Source organism: Chiroxiphia lanceolata, chromosome 5 (assembly GCF_009829145.1).
Source record: "Chiroxiphia lanceolata isolate bChiLan1 chromosome 5, bChiLan1.pri, whole genome shotgun sequence".
Lineage (NCBI taxonomy): Eukaryota > Metazoa > Chordata > Aves > Passeriformes > Pipridae > Chiroxiphia > Chiroxiphia lanceolata.
In genome coordinates this window covers 12298954-12317070 of record NC_045641.1, presented here as the reverse complement: position 1 = coordinate 12317070, position 18117 = coordinate 12298954, and the positions used below count along the sequence as shown (strand labels likewise).

At 38.0% G+C, this 18117-nt stretch overlaps 1 protein-coding gene across 5 annotated transcripts in view; it reads left to right on the top strand.

The window, feature by feature from the left end:
• The first annotated feature begins 31 nt into the window (after positions 1-31).
• The window catches only part of PHTF2 (putative homeodomain transcription factor 2), a 65609-nt gene continuing 47523 nt past the window's right edge, over positions 32-18117 (top strand). For 3 of the 5 annotated variants that reach the window (XM_032688458.1, XM_032688459.1, XM_032688455.1), the window contains exons 1-2: positions 7195-7392; positions 13340-13416. In XM_032688458.1, the coding sequence (XP_032544349.1) occupies positions 13372-13416 (45 nt within the window). In that variant the 5' untranslated portion in view covers positions 7195-7392; positions 13340-13371. Of the gene's footprint in view, positions 97-709; positions 1108-7194; positions 7393-13339; positions 13417-18117 lie in introns of those variants that run through there. The other 2 variants (XM_032688456.1, XM_032688457.1) reach the window with 2 other exon arrangements.

Below are 18117 nucleotides of genomic sequence, written 5' to 3'. Positions count from 1 at the left end.
CAATCCTTATCCCTTTTCTTTCATTTTCCATCCTAGACCACTGATAACTTGACTACAGCTTGCCCTTGGTTTCCAAGTTGGGAATCAAAATGTTAGGTAACTTCCCATCAGGTGAAGTTCCTGCTGTCACATTCATTTCCCTGGTGTTTTATTTGCTGTCTTTTCTTTGAAAAAACAAAGGACCTGAGGAAAATTTTTTCCGTGGTAGTAGAAATATCCAGGTGTTTGTTTCTTTTACTTTTGGTTTTCATACATAGTCTCTGAGTGGGTGTGATTTACGTGTATCAGATTCAGGGTTAGTTTTAGTCCTTAGTGTCAAGCTCTGTGCTTGGTGTTTTGCCTTTTATTGCTTTTAGATGTTACTGGTCACTTGAAATGTAGTACTGCTGAGTCTTGCATTTTGTTCCAAATTTGCCAGTGTCTTATCCCTCTGTCATATAATTAACAGGAAAAAGCAATTAATTGGAAAACCTAACTTGTTGAAAGAACTTTAATTAACGCTCTGAAATTCTTAGTGATGAAATGTTCCTACAGAAAATACAGCTGGTTTTACAGTTTGGACACACGAGTTCTCTAATAGGAATGAAGCTAAATACAGTGTGTCATCAGTAATTTGTCTGCTTATATCTTCCTGTTGATGCTGTTAAACAGATGGTGGTATCTGTTTTATCATGGAGAAGTGCATCACTTGAAATAACCTGTTAATCCTAGTAAGTGAATCCTAATATCTTTAGCTGCACTTGGAGTGGTCACTATGTGGCAGAAGGATATATTTCTGTTATATACATTAGCACTTGGCATGAGACTTTGTTTTCCTGGGGTTAAGAGGCTAAAAGTGTTCTGTGAATAAATCTCTGGGTTATAAATAGCTGTATGTTTTTGGCTATTTTTGTAGCTCTGAAGGTTTTGGTGATCTTCTTTGATTTGCCTCTTTATTTGTAACTCCCTGGAAAGGATAATCTTTTTCTCAGAAGTCTTATTTCTTTTCCAGTAAGGTGTTTATGAACTGATGTATGCACGCACATCACCCCCACAGACTCCACTGTACAGTATTTATGAGCAATTTTCATTTCTGAAGGTGATGGCTGAGAGCAGTGCCTGGAACTGGTGCGTTTAAGATCCTGATCCATGTTTGAAGTGGAATGTTTGTGCAGTTAAATGTTGTGTTGCTATGTTTTACTGCCAATGTATGTTTTTATTTTGGATATAAATATTACAAAGGATAAAACACAAGCCTGAGTCACCTGAAAAAGAATTTGGAAACCTCGTTGGTTTAATTCAATGCTTGTACTAGAATTTTTTTCCTCTTGTATTGTGTGGAATGTGACATACCAGTAAATTGCCAGTAATTGTTGGGAACTCCATGGAGCACTTCAGGTACTCTGGTAGAACTGGATTTCTACTAAAGTAGAGTTAGCTCAGCTTGTCTCAGAAAGTTGGTCCTGGGTGTATCCATAGCTGCTGGGCATTGATGTGATTTCTGGAAGAACTCAAACTGGTTATTGCTGTGTATTAGAGCGGGACAGAGGTGTGTTAAAGAATTCCATCAGCGTTGTTTGGGGCAGTTGACCAGGCAATGAAGAGTGACGGGGCTCTTGGGGTTGAACACTGCTGTTCCTGTCACAGCTGGCAGGGGTCACTGGAAAGCAGTGGACATAATTTTTTTCCTAATTCTCCAAAGCTACATATACTGTTTTCCCAGACTTTTTCTAAATATCATATCTTCTACTGATTTATAGTAGAAATTTTGTTGAAGAAATGTTTTTCTTTTCTCATGACCCATGGGAGTGAAAGCAATGACAGTCAAAGATTGCATTCTGGTTTGTTTTGGTTTTTTTTTTTTTTTTTTTGTCTAGGAGGGTGTTCTTTTCATAATAAACAGCATTATCTATGGATTCATCACCGGACAGTTTATGTGAATTTTTAGCAAGGCTTACTAAGGGCAAAAAGCTTGTACAATTACTTTCATTGTCTGTCTTCTCCCACTTGAGTCACTTCTCAGATGATGAAACCAAAGTTAATGGCAACTAAAAGAGATTAAGTACACAATTTTTATAAAATTTTTATAAAACTTTTGACAGGTAGTGACCCAAATTAATATTCCCACCCCAAAAAAGGCAGTTATAATTGAGTCCCTTCCCTCTTCAAAAAGTGAGCAACTGCTGGGCAGTCTGTGTACTGAACTCTGAGCCATCATGGTGCCTGCTGCTACCGGAGCAGCCAAATAGTCGGGATGGTTGTTAAGATGGGTGGGGGGCAGGAAAACAATGATGGGTGAGGTGGAGCAGGACAATAGGGAGCCACGGGACACTGGTAAAAACAGACAGACTTAATTGCTTCTGCCCACGGGGAAAGGTAGGCCTGTTTTTTCTGTAGTTTTTTTGTTGTTGTATGAAGGAAACAAAACAAAACTCTTGGGATACCTCTGTCAGGGGTACTGCTCCCTCTGACTGGTGGAGGACGGTTGACCACCACTTACTCAAAGATAGGTGGTGGTGTGAAAAATAAGACTTTGAAAGCTTTAATTATCATGTTTTCTCCCTTGAGTTTACTGTAATGTTATTCATAAAGTCCTTTCTGAGTGCATAGGAAATGGTAATGTGCTTGTAGAAACCATATTCAAATTTGTAAGGAGAACACAAAGAGCTTAATAAATTGCGTGTAGAGATAAAAATAGTAATTAGGGCTATAATGTATTGCTGTGTAATGTTTGGGTATGCTCTACATGTAATCATAGAATAATTTAGTTGAAAGGGGTCATTGGAAGTCATCAGTCTTGTCCAACCCCATCTCAGAGCAGCTTCAAAGTTAGAGCAAACATGTACCTATATATAGAGATAGCCATTATATTGTCAAGAAATTTGGAAATACAGCTTGTGTATGTGGTGTGGGGTTTTTTTTATAGTTGAAGGGAAGGATATCGGAGAGTTCCTAGAGCTATACTCTTATTTCTTAATTTACACGTGTAAAGGGGATCTTTTTCCAAATTTGTTTTCCACTGGGAATACTCTTTAAGTGAAATATGTAATGCTCAGCATTTAATTCTTTGCTCATTTAAGGTGGTCTTGGTAGACATACTCCAGAGAGCCTAGATGGCTTCCTGGAATGAGTCCAAGCATTGGATTGAACTCTCATTTGGAAATAATTTGTTACTCTGTTCTTAAAAAATAAAATGCAATTGCAAAGTGGGAGAAGAAATTAAAGCAATATCACATCAAATATGAAATCGTGCAAGCCTTGCATTTTGGAAGTTGGCCAGCACCAGATGCTTTTGGGGTTTAGGTGGTTGGCAGATGCTGTCTTGGCAGCTGAACACTCTTCGTGTTGATCTGTCTGAGGGACAGTTTGTTCTATGTGTTGCTCACACGCTCTCCTTGGTATTGGCTTCTGGCCGTGGAGGGGTCGAGTTAAGGGGAGTGTTTGTATGGCCAAATACAGCCCAGTGATCTCTTTGGATGTTTTCTTGCATCCTGGGTCATGAAGCTTGAGATTCCCTCAGCTCTGTGTTGATTTTTTTTCCCGCTTCTTGTTACTGTGTGTTTAAATAGCTGCTTTCTTTTCGAATGGGAGTAAAGTCTTGGCTTCAATGACTTCCTGTGGTACTGACTTTAACAGTCCAATTATGTGTTGTAATATAATATTTCTCTGTTAAAAATTTGGCTTTGCTATCCTCTCAGCTCAATTAATGAAGTTCCCTGTATTATTGAAAGCTGTTGTTTTCTTGACTGGATTTTCTGTATATTTCTTAACGTCTCATTTAATTTATTATAATTCCTTTTTTTTTCCTGTTCATGCTTGCCTGTTTCAACAGGAGAGTCTGGATCCCTTTCCCCACCCACGACGTGGGGCGGCCCAGTTCTAGTTCCGTTTCCATCTGAAGAACCATTCCGACGTCTTGAAGGATAGGGAAAGGGGACTCCAGAGGTTTTCTCAGGGGTTTCTTTTGTCCCTGAGGCTGGAGGGGAGAGGTGCCCTCCCCTCCCCCCACGCACGTGGTCCCATGGCAGGCACAGAGACAGCACACCCGCGTGGAGAGGAGGCAAGAGAGAGTTTATTGTTGGGGATGCTACATTTGTAGGGTTTAGGAGGATTCACAGAGTAACCAATTAGAAGACTCAAGGGGCTTACAGGAACACCCAATCACAGGAAGGGGTTAACAAAGGCCAATGGGAAACACCTCAGGACACCTTCCCAGGACATTCCTGCATGGATAACACTTGTCCTGGGGGGTGCTGGGAAGAAGAAGCATGTGTTTGCAAAGACCACCAAAAGCCATTTTAAGACACATTTAAACAACAGATTTCCCATATAATGCAGATTTACTGCCACAGGAGAGTCTTTTAAGTGATTGGCAATTCATAGCCCTTCTCAGAACACCTCCCTCATTATTTTAATATTCTTCTTCCAATAAAATATGTGTGTTTCAAATCAGGTTGTGCAACCAGTCAACAGAGCTGTACTGCAGTGTTTTCCTTGTCATTCCTCATTTATTCAACTGTCTCTGTGTTCTTCTGACTGTAGTATATTGGATGGAAGAGCTCCCTGAGCTGCCAAAGTTCCTTTCTGGATTTGAGATACCTGTTTTTAAAGCTTTGAGTAGTATGCATATAACATATGTAACATATAACACTTATAGATAACATTGACATGGTTGATTTTATGTTGCCTGTTCATTGTAAAAGTTAATCTGTATTCTTAAGCTTTGCCAATTTAAGATTAATTGTTATCTAGAAATGTCACTACTTCAGGTTTTCTTTTCTTCCCTGAAGTGTAAAAGATAAATACAGCAAGTCGCTGGACATATTTACAGAGGCTTAAAATTTGGAAAAATAGGACAGGACTCAGTTCACTCTGTTTCAAGACTTAATTTAGGCAGTACTTTATAGAAACGCTAGTCTACTGGTCCAAATAAGAGGAGGAGGAGGGGGGAAATAGTCTTAATTAGTCCAGATTAACAGTGTTAATGGTACAGTTGTCTGCTGTATGGTGGGCTCTGATGCTGGTAGAAAGAGGAGTGGGAGCTGGTGACTGAGGAGGGGTAGTGACTGTGGTGGTACTGCCTTAGAGTGGTTAAAACCCTTGTGAAGCCTTACTAAGCCATTCTCACCTTCACCATCAGTTGTGTGGACCTTACGTGTCTTTAGGGAGTGATTGCTTCTGCTGGAAGTTCCCTCTTCAGAGTTCTGGAAGCCAGAAGGAATGTGGGGCATCTCAATTTATTTGTAAGCCACCCTTAGCTGTCAGCGCCCGATGAAGCAGCAGTGTGATGAGTGTCTGTGTTTGTGTTTCTAGTAAAAGTCTGATGGTTGGCATACTTAGAGAGTTGGAAGTTGTGATTTCTGGATGCTCTCATCCTTTAACGTGAGACCTTGAGAAAGAGGTAGCCACTAGGGCACGTGTTTGCTGGATGAGGCCCCGAGTGTCTGCCTCTGTCACTACGGAGCACTCAGGCACATGAAGGCTGGTGGAACAGAGAGACCAGAGTAGGAAGATTTAGTCTGAGTTTAGTTTCGGGATTAGGATGGTTCTACGTGAAGGAGAACAGGGATTTGTGTGCACTTTGCCTTAGACTGGCACTAAATGGAAGAGCTACAGGCCAGTGACGGGTGATCCAAGGTGCTCCTGGGCATCTGAACAGGTGATCACTAGGCCACTTTAGGCAGTCTGGATGCTGCTGTTAATCTTCATTACCCAGTTTGCCCATGGCATTGAAGAAGGTTGACTCCAAATTTTGTTCAGTGTTTCTGGCTGGTTTTGATCTGTGGCAATGTTTGCTTTTCATAGACAGTGGTCTGTTTAGAAGTCTTTGACATCTTTCCAAAGGCTCTTTGAAAAGTCCACATATGTTCTATCACTTGCTCGTGTTTATCAGATAGTTTGACATGTTCAGAAATACTGATAGACTGAGACATGATCTTCCTCTGCAGAAACTGCTGATTAGACCCTATCAGATAGTCTTTAGGGTATAATGGTGTTCCATTTTTAATGATTGTTTTGAGGATCTTGCCAGATACACTTGTAAGGCTTGTTACTCTGCAATTCCTTGCTTGGATCACTCCAGAGACTTTTTAAAGAATAGAGATCCAGCATTTGCTACTGTGTTCCTGCAGAACAGTGACTGTTACAAGAGACAGCAGCTTTTTCTGACAGCTCAGCCACTTTATGCCTCAGCTGCATCAAGAACTTGCTGGATAACTATTTGTAGAACATGATGCAGACTTGGTGATTTAGGAGTGGTTTTCAGCTTCCTGACTGTAGTCATTGAGAAGCCACAACTCTGCTATGCAATGCCTGGTGACAGATAAACAAGCCCTCCTAAACACAAGTCAGAATTTCCAGTGAGCAAGATTTATTGTGTTTAGAATCACATGAAGGAGAAAAGGAGCCTAGCATTTTATTTCAAGGTGGATACTGTATTTGTTTTGTTGGTTTTTTCAAGTATTTGTTAAAGTGGCTGTATATATAAATTAAAAACTTGGTGTTTATAGATATTCTGTTCTTTAATAAAGTTATGACAGTTTTAAGAGCAAATCTCTGCAATATTTCAAGGATTTCTCAGTACAAGTTTACAAATGTTTAGTAGGATATGTATGTATGTGTATGGTATTTAGTACAAAAACCCCAGGAATTAAATAGAACAGAACTCAAGATTGACCATATACTGTGTTTAATTTAATTTTTTTAAAAGATACAGCATTTTCAGAAACAGCTTTTGGATCTATCATGCTAGCAGAAATTACTGTATTTGGATTAATGGGAATTTTGAAACTAATGTCTCTTATAGAAGATAAGCAAAATTAGCTTGATTATAGTTTCCTTTAAGGGTTTGGATTTGTCTACTTTATTAAATGGTAGAGTATGTTTAAATAGTAGAAGCTTTTTGCTAATTTATGAATACTTCAGCCGGCTCAAGGGTAAATTATGAGAGGTGTGGAATCCTGGATTTCTCTGTAGAAGAGTTCTTCCCCCCTATTTTTATGAGTAAGGTATCTATGAGATTGTGTCGTGTCACTTCAAATGGAGCCATGGGCCAGTTATGTAACAAAATTAGGAAACTTGCACAGACCTTAAGGCTGAGGGCATAGATTCCAGAAACGGCTGCAGCAGTTGCAGCAACTGCACGCAATGTTCTTTTACCAGAACCTGAAATAAATCTCAGAAATCCTGATAGTCAACATTTTGTTGCTATTTCAGACAGTTGTGTAATTCTCTGGCAAAACAAGTATTCCTTGGGAGACAGTTATTTTCTGTGGTACTTTCTTGCTTCAAGTGTTGGTGTGTTTGGTGTGGAAGTGAAGACGGCTAAGCCGAGCCTACTTCCCGTCAGAATTTGAAAACTGTTTCTCACTACAAGCTCTGTGCTACGTCTGTGAGATCTTCCTGTCTGGGCTAGTAAGTGATAAAGGGCATGAGCTTATAAGGAAGAATAAATGTGCAGTGGCAGAAGTGGGATCAGATGCAGTGGTTTGTGGGCAGAATACAGAGGCCTGAGAAAGTGTCAGTTTTTCAGTCCCTGACATTTTACTGGAGGCACAGGCAGGCATGGACATGCTGCCAAGTCTCTGTATGTGTCACGGTATATGAGACATGATTGGTACATCTCTGTTCAAAAAGTACAGGGCTTGTTACACAGCAGCCAGCATAGACACTGATTCGTATTTTGTTATTGATGCTGTTGGCCTGATAAACTCCTCAAACAAACAAAAAATTCCCCAAATATACATCTAGAGATGTTCAATTTTTTTTTTTATCTGTTGTTTGGGGGTTATTGTATTTTGGGTTTTCAGTGGTTTTGATGGTTTTTTGTTGGTTTATTGTTAGGAATGCTGGTATCCAGTTTTAGCAGAGTTGTTGTTCCTTGGGGAAAGCAAGTATGTTAATTCCTCTTTATTTACAAACTATTACGACATTGGATTGCAAGACAGAAACTTGGGGGGCTTGGCAGGCATGGCAGCAAGAGTACTTTTCATGCTGGTTGCTGGATGCAGTCCTTAAGTTAGCAGTGTCTGTTTTTTTCTTTTAATTTAACTTTACTTTTTCCTTCCCTTTTACCTGCTTCAGGTTTTCTTGAGGCTAGCTGAACAGAATATGGTAAAACTTCCACTGAAAGGTGTGAACCTGGGAGTGACAAGTTTCTCATTTGGTTGTATACAATTTGCAATTCTGAAATGCTCTTTTCGGAACAGATGCATAGATAAAGTACTTAAAAAGAACACTGAGTGCATCACATAGTATTTGATGTTCCCCTTCAAATAGGATATGTAGGTTTAATAGTTTACTTGTAATGCACATGAAAAAGAATGCTTCCTTTGGAACATTGCTTCAAGGTTTAACCCTGTTCTTTGTGGCAGTGGCAGAACTCCCCTGGATTTGAGTGTGGGAAGGATGACTCGTGGTGAGTTTAGTGCAGTATCTGCGTTACACTGATACCTGCCTTGGTTTGTTACGTCATGGCAGAAGCAGCTTTTCAGTCAACAGCGGATGCCTAATGTGACTAAGCTGTTTATTGGGCTCATTTAAAATTAACTTATAGTATCAAATAATGTCGGCAATCTGATGATAATGTTAACTTGTATTTTGATGTTGAACCTGGAAAGGGAGGTTTTTTACGTCATTAAAGTTATTTTCCAGCTGTGCAGGAGCAGGTGTAATGTTTTAAGAGAGTTTGTGCGATACAAATGTTCCTACAAAATTAGTAGTTTAGGCCGTGGGCTTTACTATTCTGATTTGTTGTCTTAGTGAATCTTAGTGAAATTATGCCTGTGATTGTGAAACTGTAATATGGAGGATCTAATAACGGTAAAAAAGGTCTATCATGGAGAGCAATTGAAACCATCTTCTAGTATTCTCGCGGCTTTATGTAGCAACCTTTTTAAAACTGCCTTTAATTTACTGTGAACGTTAAGTTCTTCTGAAGGTAATAAAAATCAGTGGTGTTTTTAAAAAACATTTGAGACAAATGCCACAGATTTGCAATTTTACTCCTGATGATGTATAGTGAACGTGCCAAATTGATCGCTTCATCATTCCATGATCATAATGAGTAGAGAAGGACATTCAAGTCTTGACTCAACAGCTGGATGGTATCCTGACCATTCAGGTTGGGATTGTTATAGAGGAGACAGGTTCCTTGGAATACTTAGTGATTCACAGTGTTTACAGACCAGGAAAGAACTATTGCCTATGTGTCCTTGCTTGTGTTGTATTTTTAATTAGTAATTTAATTTTTAATTAAGCTGGTTGACACTGCTTAGATTTGTATATTCTTCAAAAAATTGTCATTTTTTTTCTTTGTCACTACAAGGAACGCAATTTTATTCTGGACTTGTGTCAGAATTCAGATTGCTTTCATTTACTGTAGACTGTCATTTAGAAATATATAAATTTGTCTGACTAGGGTTGCCAACACCCTGACGATATGAGTAAAATTTCTAAATATACTTACTTTGAATTTATTTAAATCCTTTCTCACACAATAAGCACTGCAGTGCTTCATGCATTTAGCTACCTGAACACATCTAAATATAGATTTCTGTGACCTTTGAGAAACTGCTCAATTGATTGTGGGGTGTAGTGTGTACTTAAAATGGAATATGATTATGCCCTGAAACTGGAAATAGCTAAGAAACCCCACTTCTGAATAGGGATCACTAGAACTAGATAATCTGCTTTTAGCTTTAAGGAAGTAATGAAGTTTTGATTAAAAAATATTGCTTGTTATTCATAGCATTAACTGTGAGTTTGATGGAAGTGTAATGAACAGCTCTGTTGAATGTAACAGAGATGTTGTGATCAAGCTTTTATATTTGGATGCTCTGTCTAATCTCTGAAGTTTGGGAGTATTTTTTGTACTGCTATTAAGTCTCCAGCTAGTTAAGATTAAGTTAATCTTGCAGTAGTTACTCTGCACAGGACATTATACAACTGAGTGCTAAAGCTGGTCCCTGTCCCAGATGCCAATATTCAACACAGAACACGGAAAAGATGGATGGGTCCAGAGAGGATGGGAGGAGAACCAGGCAGAAGAATAGGCAGTGCTCTGTAGTGCTTGTGCATGTCTGTCAGCTGCTTTGACTTGTTCACTTTTACACGGTTGATACTGATGTGCATGGCTTGTACAGGCTGATTTCAGGATCAATATGAACTGTCAGCTGTGAATGAGAGATGAACCTGTAATAAATATGCAGAGTTCTGAAATTGCTGCAATACTTTGTCTCCAATCTGAAGTGTTTGGTGAGCTGTGGGCAGATGCAGGGTCAGAGCCAGGCCCATCCAGATAAGCTAGCTTCAGGCTGAGTCTATTAAACTCATAAAGTCTCACTTCACCTCCCCAAACCCCCCAAAACCAAAAGACAAACCAAAAAATCAAACCACAGACAAATCCAAGCCCCTGCAGCCAGAAACAGTGCCCAGAAATAATTAAATAAGGTTTTTCACCTTTCATTACAGTGCTGTCTCAGAAATGGTTGTGTATCTCTTGAAGAAAGCATGTGATATTTCCTTGTAGAGGTATTTTTACTTAGCACACACTGTTTTGAGACATCCATCCCATGATTTTGTCATATTTACTTTTGTAAGCACCATATTTGCATTTGTTTATGCAAATGTGTATGCAAATCTGCTTTAAATGCCACCAAAATAGACTCTATGGAGGATTTAATGTACAGAGTTTCTTGAAAATATGAAAACCATGGATAATCTAAATAACACATTTGTTGATAGAAATCAAGTAAAACTACTTCATTATACTTGGCTTATAATTTTGTGATGTAATTGTTTCTTGAGGCAAAAGATTTTTGAGTGAGTTAGAAAACTACTGCAAACAAAGGTTACTGCCTTTAAAATGGCTTATCCAATTTTAGCCATATTTGGCACAGTTTGAAGTCTTGGATTCATGAGTTAACCTTGGTTTCCTGAAAAATCATTGACCTTGGAGAGAGACATCGGGTTAATGTAGCTATTGAGGGAAAGATTTCTGTGCCGGTTCAGCAGTTCTTTACTGCTGATAATGAGTTGCTCCAACCTTTTTCTCATCCTGTGACTATGGTGGTAGGAAGCAGGATATTTTATGTGCGAGAGGGGATGTTGGTTTAAGAGAAATGACAAGGAGTTATAGATCCTTCAAGACGAGGACTCAAAGGAGGGGAAGGTGAGGGTGCAAGTGTGACCCTGAGCAGTGGTGATTTAGGTCATGCATGTGGAGACTTTGTGTGTGTGGGGAAGGGTTTTGTGAGGAAGGACTTTGAGTCTCTAGTCCAATGTAGCAAAGGATTTTAAATTTGAGTTTAATTGAACGGGTTTTCAAACAAGAAAATAAATCCTATTGTAAGCTTTGTATGTGTGAGAAAGAAGGGTGACCAGTCTATGTGATATGCCAGGTTATATCAAAGTCTCTGTTGGACTTCTTGCTTTAAGTGATATAAATATTTTTATATTTATTGTGCCAATGAATTCTTAGTAATTGATAGTTGCTTTTAGAAAAAACAGACTCTATTACCAGAAACAAATAAGGACCAATTACAGATGTTGACACAGTCATGGCTGCCAGCTTTAGCTGACTTGATGTGTCTTACATGATGATATTATCAACAGTGGGAAAATTGTGGTGTTTGTTTGCTCAGTTGCACCAATTGTCAGTGTTCTGATATTTCTGAAATTTGCAGTGACAGTCTAAGCTTTCTGAGACATTTCTTTCTCTTGGGTTGTAACTTTATCTGAAGTTGTATAAAAGATATTGGAGTCCACGGTGTTTATGGAGGTGTTGCAGAGAACTGGGCCTAAGATGGAGCTCTGTGGAACCCCACTGGTGACCCATTGCTGGTCTGATATGAACCCATTCACTATAACTCTTTGTGCCCAGCCTGGGAGCCAGTTGCTCGCGCATGGCATGGTGGTTTTATCCAGCTGTGTGCTGGACATTTTGCCTATTTTTCTTTCCAAAAAATGTCTTGGCAGATGGCTGTGTTGAAAGGGCTTTTGTAGAGGGAGTGTTTGCGATTTTTGTACTAACAGCTGGTACAATCAAGTAATCTAATATCTACTTTAAAAAGAGGAAAAACCTGAAATTTTTGGTGATGAACAACATATAATAAAGTGTCATGGGTTGCTCTAATGCTTAGGCGTTTCATAAAGACACTTATTTTAATTTATTGCACAGTTTTGATTTCCATTCCATTTCTTGGATCTTGCATTTTTCTTTGCTTTTCTTATCTGTGCGAAAGCTGTAAACAAATGTCTTGAAATCAAAGAGAAAGATAAAGATCACATTTAATCTTTCACTATAAAAACTGCCTACGAGTTAATAATTCTTGTTTCCATTCAGTGAAGAAATATAGGTCATGCTATTGTTGACTATGTTACGAGAGTGATATTTTTATCAGAAATAAACCCAGAATTCCGTGTTTAGTGGTTTGGTGGGGTATGTGTGGGGTTTTTTTTTGTTTGGTTGGTTGGTTTTTTGTTTGGTTGGTTGGTTTTCTTTTGTGGTTTTTGTTTTTTCTGAGAGGCCGATTTTGAGGTGGTGGTTGGTGGCTAAGCTACCCCTCCTTCTTCTTGCCATCAGTGAGGCCAACCTGGGGTGCTGAGTCCAGTTCTGGGCTCCCCACTATGAGAGAGTTGTGACCTGAAGGCTTTTTATGTTTATTTTCTCCTTTTTTTTCCTGAATTAACTCTGGCTGATTTATTGCATGACAGAAAACTTAATTTTCAAGGTACAAATGTTTTATGTAGGCTGGAAGTTTGGCTTTTGGTTTTTTTCCACATTGAAAACTAATGACAGTGACATCAAAGATTAATTAATGCTATTGCTATTTGTTACCATTAGAATAAAACATGCTTCTCTTCCTTGGTTTTCTCCTTTTGACTTAGTTTTGTTCTATTGTTTTCATGAGGATATTAATTTTATGACTAGTGAAGTTTTAGCACTGATTTTTTTTTCCCAAACATATCTAATAGTCTGTATGAATTTTTCTTGCGTTTTATAACATAATTATTCCTGGACTTCAGAATACTGTGCAGGACTAATAACTATAGGTTGCTTAATTTATCAGGAAAAAAAAGGGTCATGTAATATAATTCTCATGAGGTTCTTGTGAGACAATGACAGATCATCTCTGTGCAACCTGTGTTCTACTGTGAAGGAAGGACAAAACTGAGGCTTCTGATGTCCTGTAGCAGCAGATTTGTAGTTTTTTGTTTGCTTAGAGGAGAAACCCCAAACTCTTAGTAAAAGTAAACACAACTGTTCAGTGCTTTGCAGGTAATGGGAGTGTTTCTACATTCCCTATCTTACCCTTCAACGGGAAGGTGGAAGTAAATTTCTGTCTCTTTCTGTTAACAGCCTAAAATGACTCTGTGAATTCAGTGGAATAAATGGCGTCCAAAGTAACCGATGCTATAGTTTGGTACCAGAAGAAGGTAAGATTTCTATTTGTTTTTTTTTATGGTGGCTTATTGTGTTTATGTGTAAAGTATAAAAAATGTAAAATACTTCTGCATTGCTTGTTAGCATTGCATGAGAGCAAGTACCTTGAAACTCTACTTCCAAAAGTCAACAAGTATTTAGTGACTGTATCTAATGAAATGGAACAGCTTTTGGTCTGTGCTGAAAACTCCTTACTCCCTAGGTTACTTGTGCTATGGGAAAAAGGAAAGAAAATTTTCATTCTTAGTAGAGTGTTAATTAATGTACAGGAGTATGTGGTTTCCATAGCTCAGCAAAGAATCCTTGTATTTAGGTAGAAAGTAAGAATTGAAATGTATTTTTTGTCAGCAACCAAAAATGTTGTAATCCATAACCAACAGAGATAGGTAGAGATTTTTAGAATTTTGTTAGGAAAAAAAGTAGCAGGGGGGGAGAGGAGAGAAAAATCTCTCATTTGGAGATACAGATAATTACAATATTACCTGATTACTGTATCTTTTGATTCATGTTTGCACATAGAAATGTCGATGTCTCTTTCTAATTTATTATTTCCCATTGATCATATCCTCAACATTAATATGCCAGTTGGCTTATTCAGTTAAATTGCTTTTAAAAAGCTGAAAAATTTGCTAAGCTTTGAGAGGTGCATCTTTACTAAGGGCATAAATAAGGTGTGATGATTATTTTCTTTTCTTGACTGTAAATGGTTTAATAAGTTTCTGTGAGTTATTGTTCTCCTTGGGCTTGTGATAAACAAAGTCTTGAGTTTCTATAAGTTCTTGAATAATAGTTTTTTATATGGTAAAAGCAAGCAGCTGGCTGAGTGACAGAGATGGGGACCAGTTTCCCAAATCTGCACACATACTACAGGGTACATGATATTAATTATATCATATACATATACATTCTACAGGTTTTTGCTAAGTATTTAGTAGAAGTATTATCTCTACAACCGGTCGTAATTCATACATTCTTGGACGAACAGGCGCCTAAAGATTTAAAGTTCTACTATATTTTATTCTTAGGATAGTAAGGAGGTTTTAGGCCTCTTGACCTTGTAAGGGTCTGTTTTATTTCTTTATGGGGGTGTAATTAAGTTTTACAATCCGTTTGTTTTATTTTGATGTAATCACCCATCTGTTTCACGAATCACAATTATTTATTTATCACAGGCTGAAGGATGGCAATGGTCTTCAAAACAGAAATTCTTGCTAACTTCTACACAGCAACAGTTAATTTCTAGAAATAAGACAATACTGCTATGCTTTGCTGAGGTTTTTACAACTGTAAATTAAATGTAAGGTTGAAAAAGCAGAAAAATTAATTTTGCTGACTTAATTTAGAGCAATCATTCAACTACATATTGAAAAATTTGAAAATAATTCACAATTTAATAAGGATTTTTTTTTTTTTTTGTACTGTGTACTCTTTCTCTTATTTAAGCTTTGCAAAGAGTATTTTTGTAAAAATATCAGTGGAAGCACACTGTGGTTTTGAACAGTTTCTTGCTTGCAGGTCCAATCCCATTTTTTAAAGGCTTGGAAGATGACTTGTAAAAGATTTTATGTAAGAAAATGCAGTGCAGGATCTCATGGAAGGGGGAAACCATTCTCATTTTACCCACTTGCACTCATTCTGTCATAAATTTGATTCACTCACAGTACAGTGGTATCAGAATAATGATAGTACTTCCAAGCACCAAGCTGTGTGTGCATTTGGTCTGGCCAGGACCTCCTTTGTGCGTGTAAGACATGCTGGATGTCAGGTCTCTGAGGTTGTTTTCATATCTCTGAGGTTGTTTTCATTGGTGATGATGCACTAGTCCTTGGACAGATCTTTTATGGTGTTCAGCTTTATATATATATAAGGTCCTTTGATGCAACAAAGAGCTTGTAACTCTGTAAATCTTAAATGAAGTTCATGCTTGATACCTGGGGGTTTTTTTTGATTTCGAATTTTTTTTTTTAATACATGTCTGTTTTCCTGTTGGTCATACAGGAAAAGAAATGCCAGATGTGATATGCTCCAACTTTCCATCCTCCTGGTGTTAGAAAGGCAGGATCTTCTTCTGAAGAGCCACTGTACTGTGATCTTAGAGAAGGCAGGCCTTCTGGTCTAGATATAAACAACACATTCCTCAGTTTTACTTTTCCCAGGGCACTACTCTCAACAGCATTACTTGTTATCAGTACAGATCATTCTTTTAATCATTGTTCTGTCATGTTTTCCAGTGATTTCACACACATTTCCATTTTTCTGGTTCATAGCAACAACAATATTTCTACTGCAAATCTCTGTAGGCTTCTACAGAGGTCTTGTTGACCAGAAATTTCATGGTGCCTTTATGGCAAGGAGTAGTGATGAGGTGACTTCTGTTACTTCGTGAAAAACTGAGCCGTCTTCAGGAGGGATAAGATCTTGCATAAACCAGATGCCAGTATTTTCCCTGGTGTGAACAAAGTTTAATTGCAATCCACACATGGACTGGTTCTGCCAAATGAGCAAGTTATGCTGCTTTCAGTATGAGGAAGTGGAATGTTATGAGACAAATGGCTGTATGGCAGAAAAGTTGCATCTCATGCAAATGTTCCTGCTAATTAGATTATAATTTCTTAGGTACCACGTATTGAGGGTTCTCCTGGATCAGGCTGACCCTTAAGGGGTTCTCTGACTCTGTAGTGTGGTGTGATCTGTTCCTGGGAGTATCTAGACTCTTTTACCCAGGGTCTTTTTATTTATTTACTTATGTATTCATTTCTTACATGGCACAGTATTTATTTTTCCCATGGATTTGTTGTTTGCCCCAAAGATTTCAATTTGGGCAACAGAAAAAGCTGTGCTAGTGTTTAGTTGATAGCAGACTTTTTTTTTTTCCCTTTCTGACACATTTTTTATTATAGGGTTGCTTATGATGGCAAACTACTGAACTCTGTGAACTGGTGGTTGTTTAGAGTTTTACATTTTCATTTCAGTCTTTATTTTAGTTATCAGAGTTGTCCCACTTGCCTTGTCTTTTAGATCTCCTGATTCATCTCAACAGTAACTGGAACTGAAAGTGGGGAGGGATCAAAACTTAGCACATTCTGGCAGTAGAAGTTTGTTTCTGGGGCAAGAGAGAACTGGGGTTGCAGTCAATATTGATCAAATTGGTATGATTTGCCTGTGTGATAAAATGAGAAAAATAAATTGTTTTGGGGAGGTATTTTCAGATTGATAAATTGATGTATGAATGCCCTAAAAAGTAACATGAAGAACTTCTGGTATTTCTAGTCATACATGACTAAGAAGTATTTAAGTAGGTTGAGGCTGTGTAAGAAATATTGAGCTTACTCCTTTTGTTTCTTAGTTTTCAATTTTAATGTGTTTTTTGATATATTTATGTGTCTCTCTACTGAGTTTCAGAGATCTATTGGTTTCTCAAACAAGAGACATTTTTATATTCCTTTAATGGAAGGAGTTAAGCAATTAAGCTCTTCCAACCCTACTTTAGGCAAGTTTTGCAAACAGCGTGTTTATTCATGACTCATGCTATTGTTTGAAATTGAGCTCCTCACACGAGGATGATTTAGTAATACCCTTAATTGTTTAAAAGGTCAGACCTTTTATTATGTAAACTTGTTTTTTGTTGTGGCAATAGACCTACTCTGCTTTTAGTGCACTGGAGCTCTTGATTACTATCTTGTAAAAATACAGTAATCAATTCTGAGTTAAGTTGGATTGTAAGATTTCAATGTACTATACCAGCTTCTTATTTGACATACAAGATTGCACGGACAGAGCTTTAGTGCTTCCAGTGATTGCATTTCCCAGCTGGTACAAATACTTTTGCAAGGCATGAAATCTGCTAGATACAGGTTGGCTCTGTAGGTAAGATAAATTAAACCTCTGCTGTGTTTCTGATTGCACTACTCAGCACAGTGCTGAGATCCTTGTGTGTCACGCAGGGTTTGTCTGGCTTGTTTTCAGCCCTTGGAGCTGCCCTGGTTCTTGCAATAAAAGGGAGTGGCAGGGTTGTCTGCATTGCTCTCTGGAAGGATTTCAGACAGCTACCAAGCTACTACTTACATAGATGCATTTTGTTAGTTAATATCCTTAGGATTAAGTGTATTTACCAGAATACTGAATTTGCTTCAGCTTTGTAATGGATTAATTTTACAGAGAAACCATCATAATGTTTCCTCTGAAAAAATCTGACACCCCCACAAATTTTAAACAATTTCAGTATCTGGTGGTATGTCTTTTATATGATGTGGATACTTTATGCATACTTGAAGTATTGCCTCAGTAACAGTAATGGATGTTAAAAATAATACATTTCTTAATAACTTAAAATATTGCATCTATTACTTGTAAATTTTTGCATTTATTTCTTACAATACTTTCAAGTTTTACAGATAAGAGTAGACATGGAATTGTTGGTCTTGTTTCCAGTTTGGAGGCTATATGTAAATTTACCTTAACAGCCTTGCTGCTAAAATGGGGACCTTTCTCTCCTGCAATATTGTCAACAAATTTGTACAATTATGTTGTTCCTTCTCTTGGGGATGGTTGTATGGGAAGGCAAAATGGAACTTAATAAATTGAAGCTGACTCCTGCATCTGATTGCATATCAGTTAACTTTGCCAATGCAGCTTTCTGCTGTTTTGGGTGTCCCTTGAGTACAGCTGTTAAAGGGCACCATAAAACAAATGAG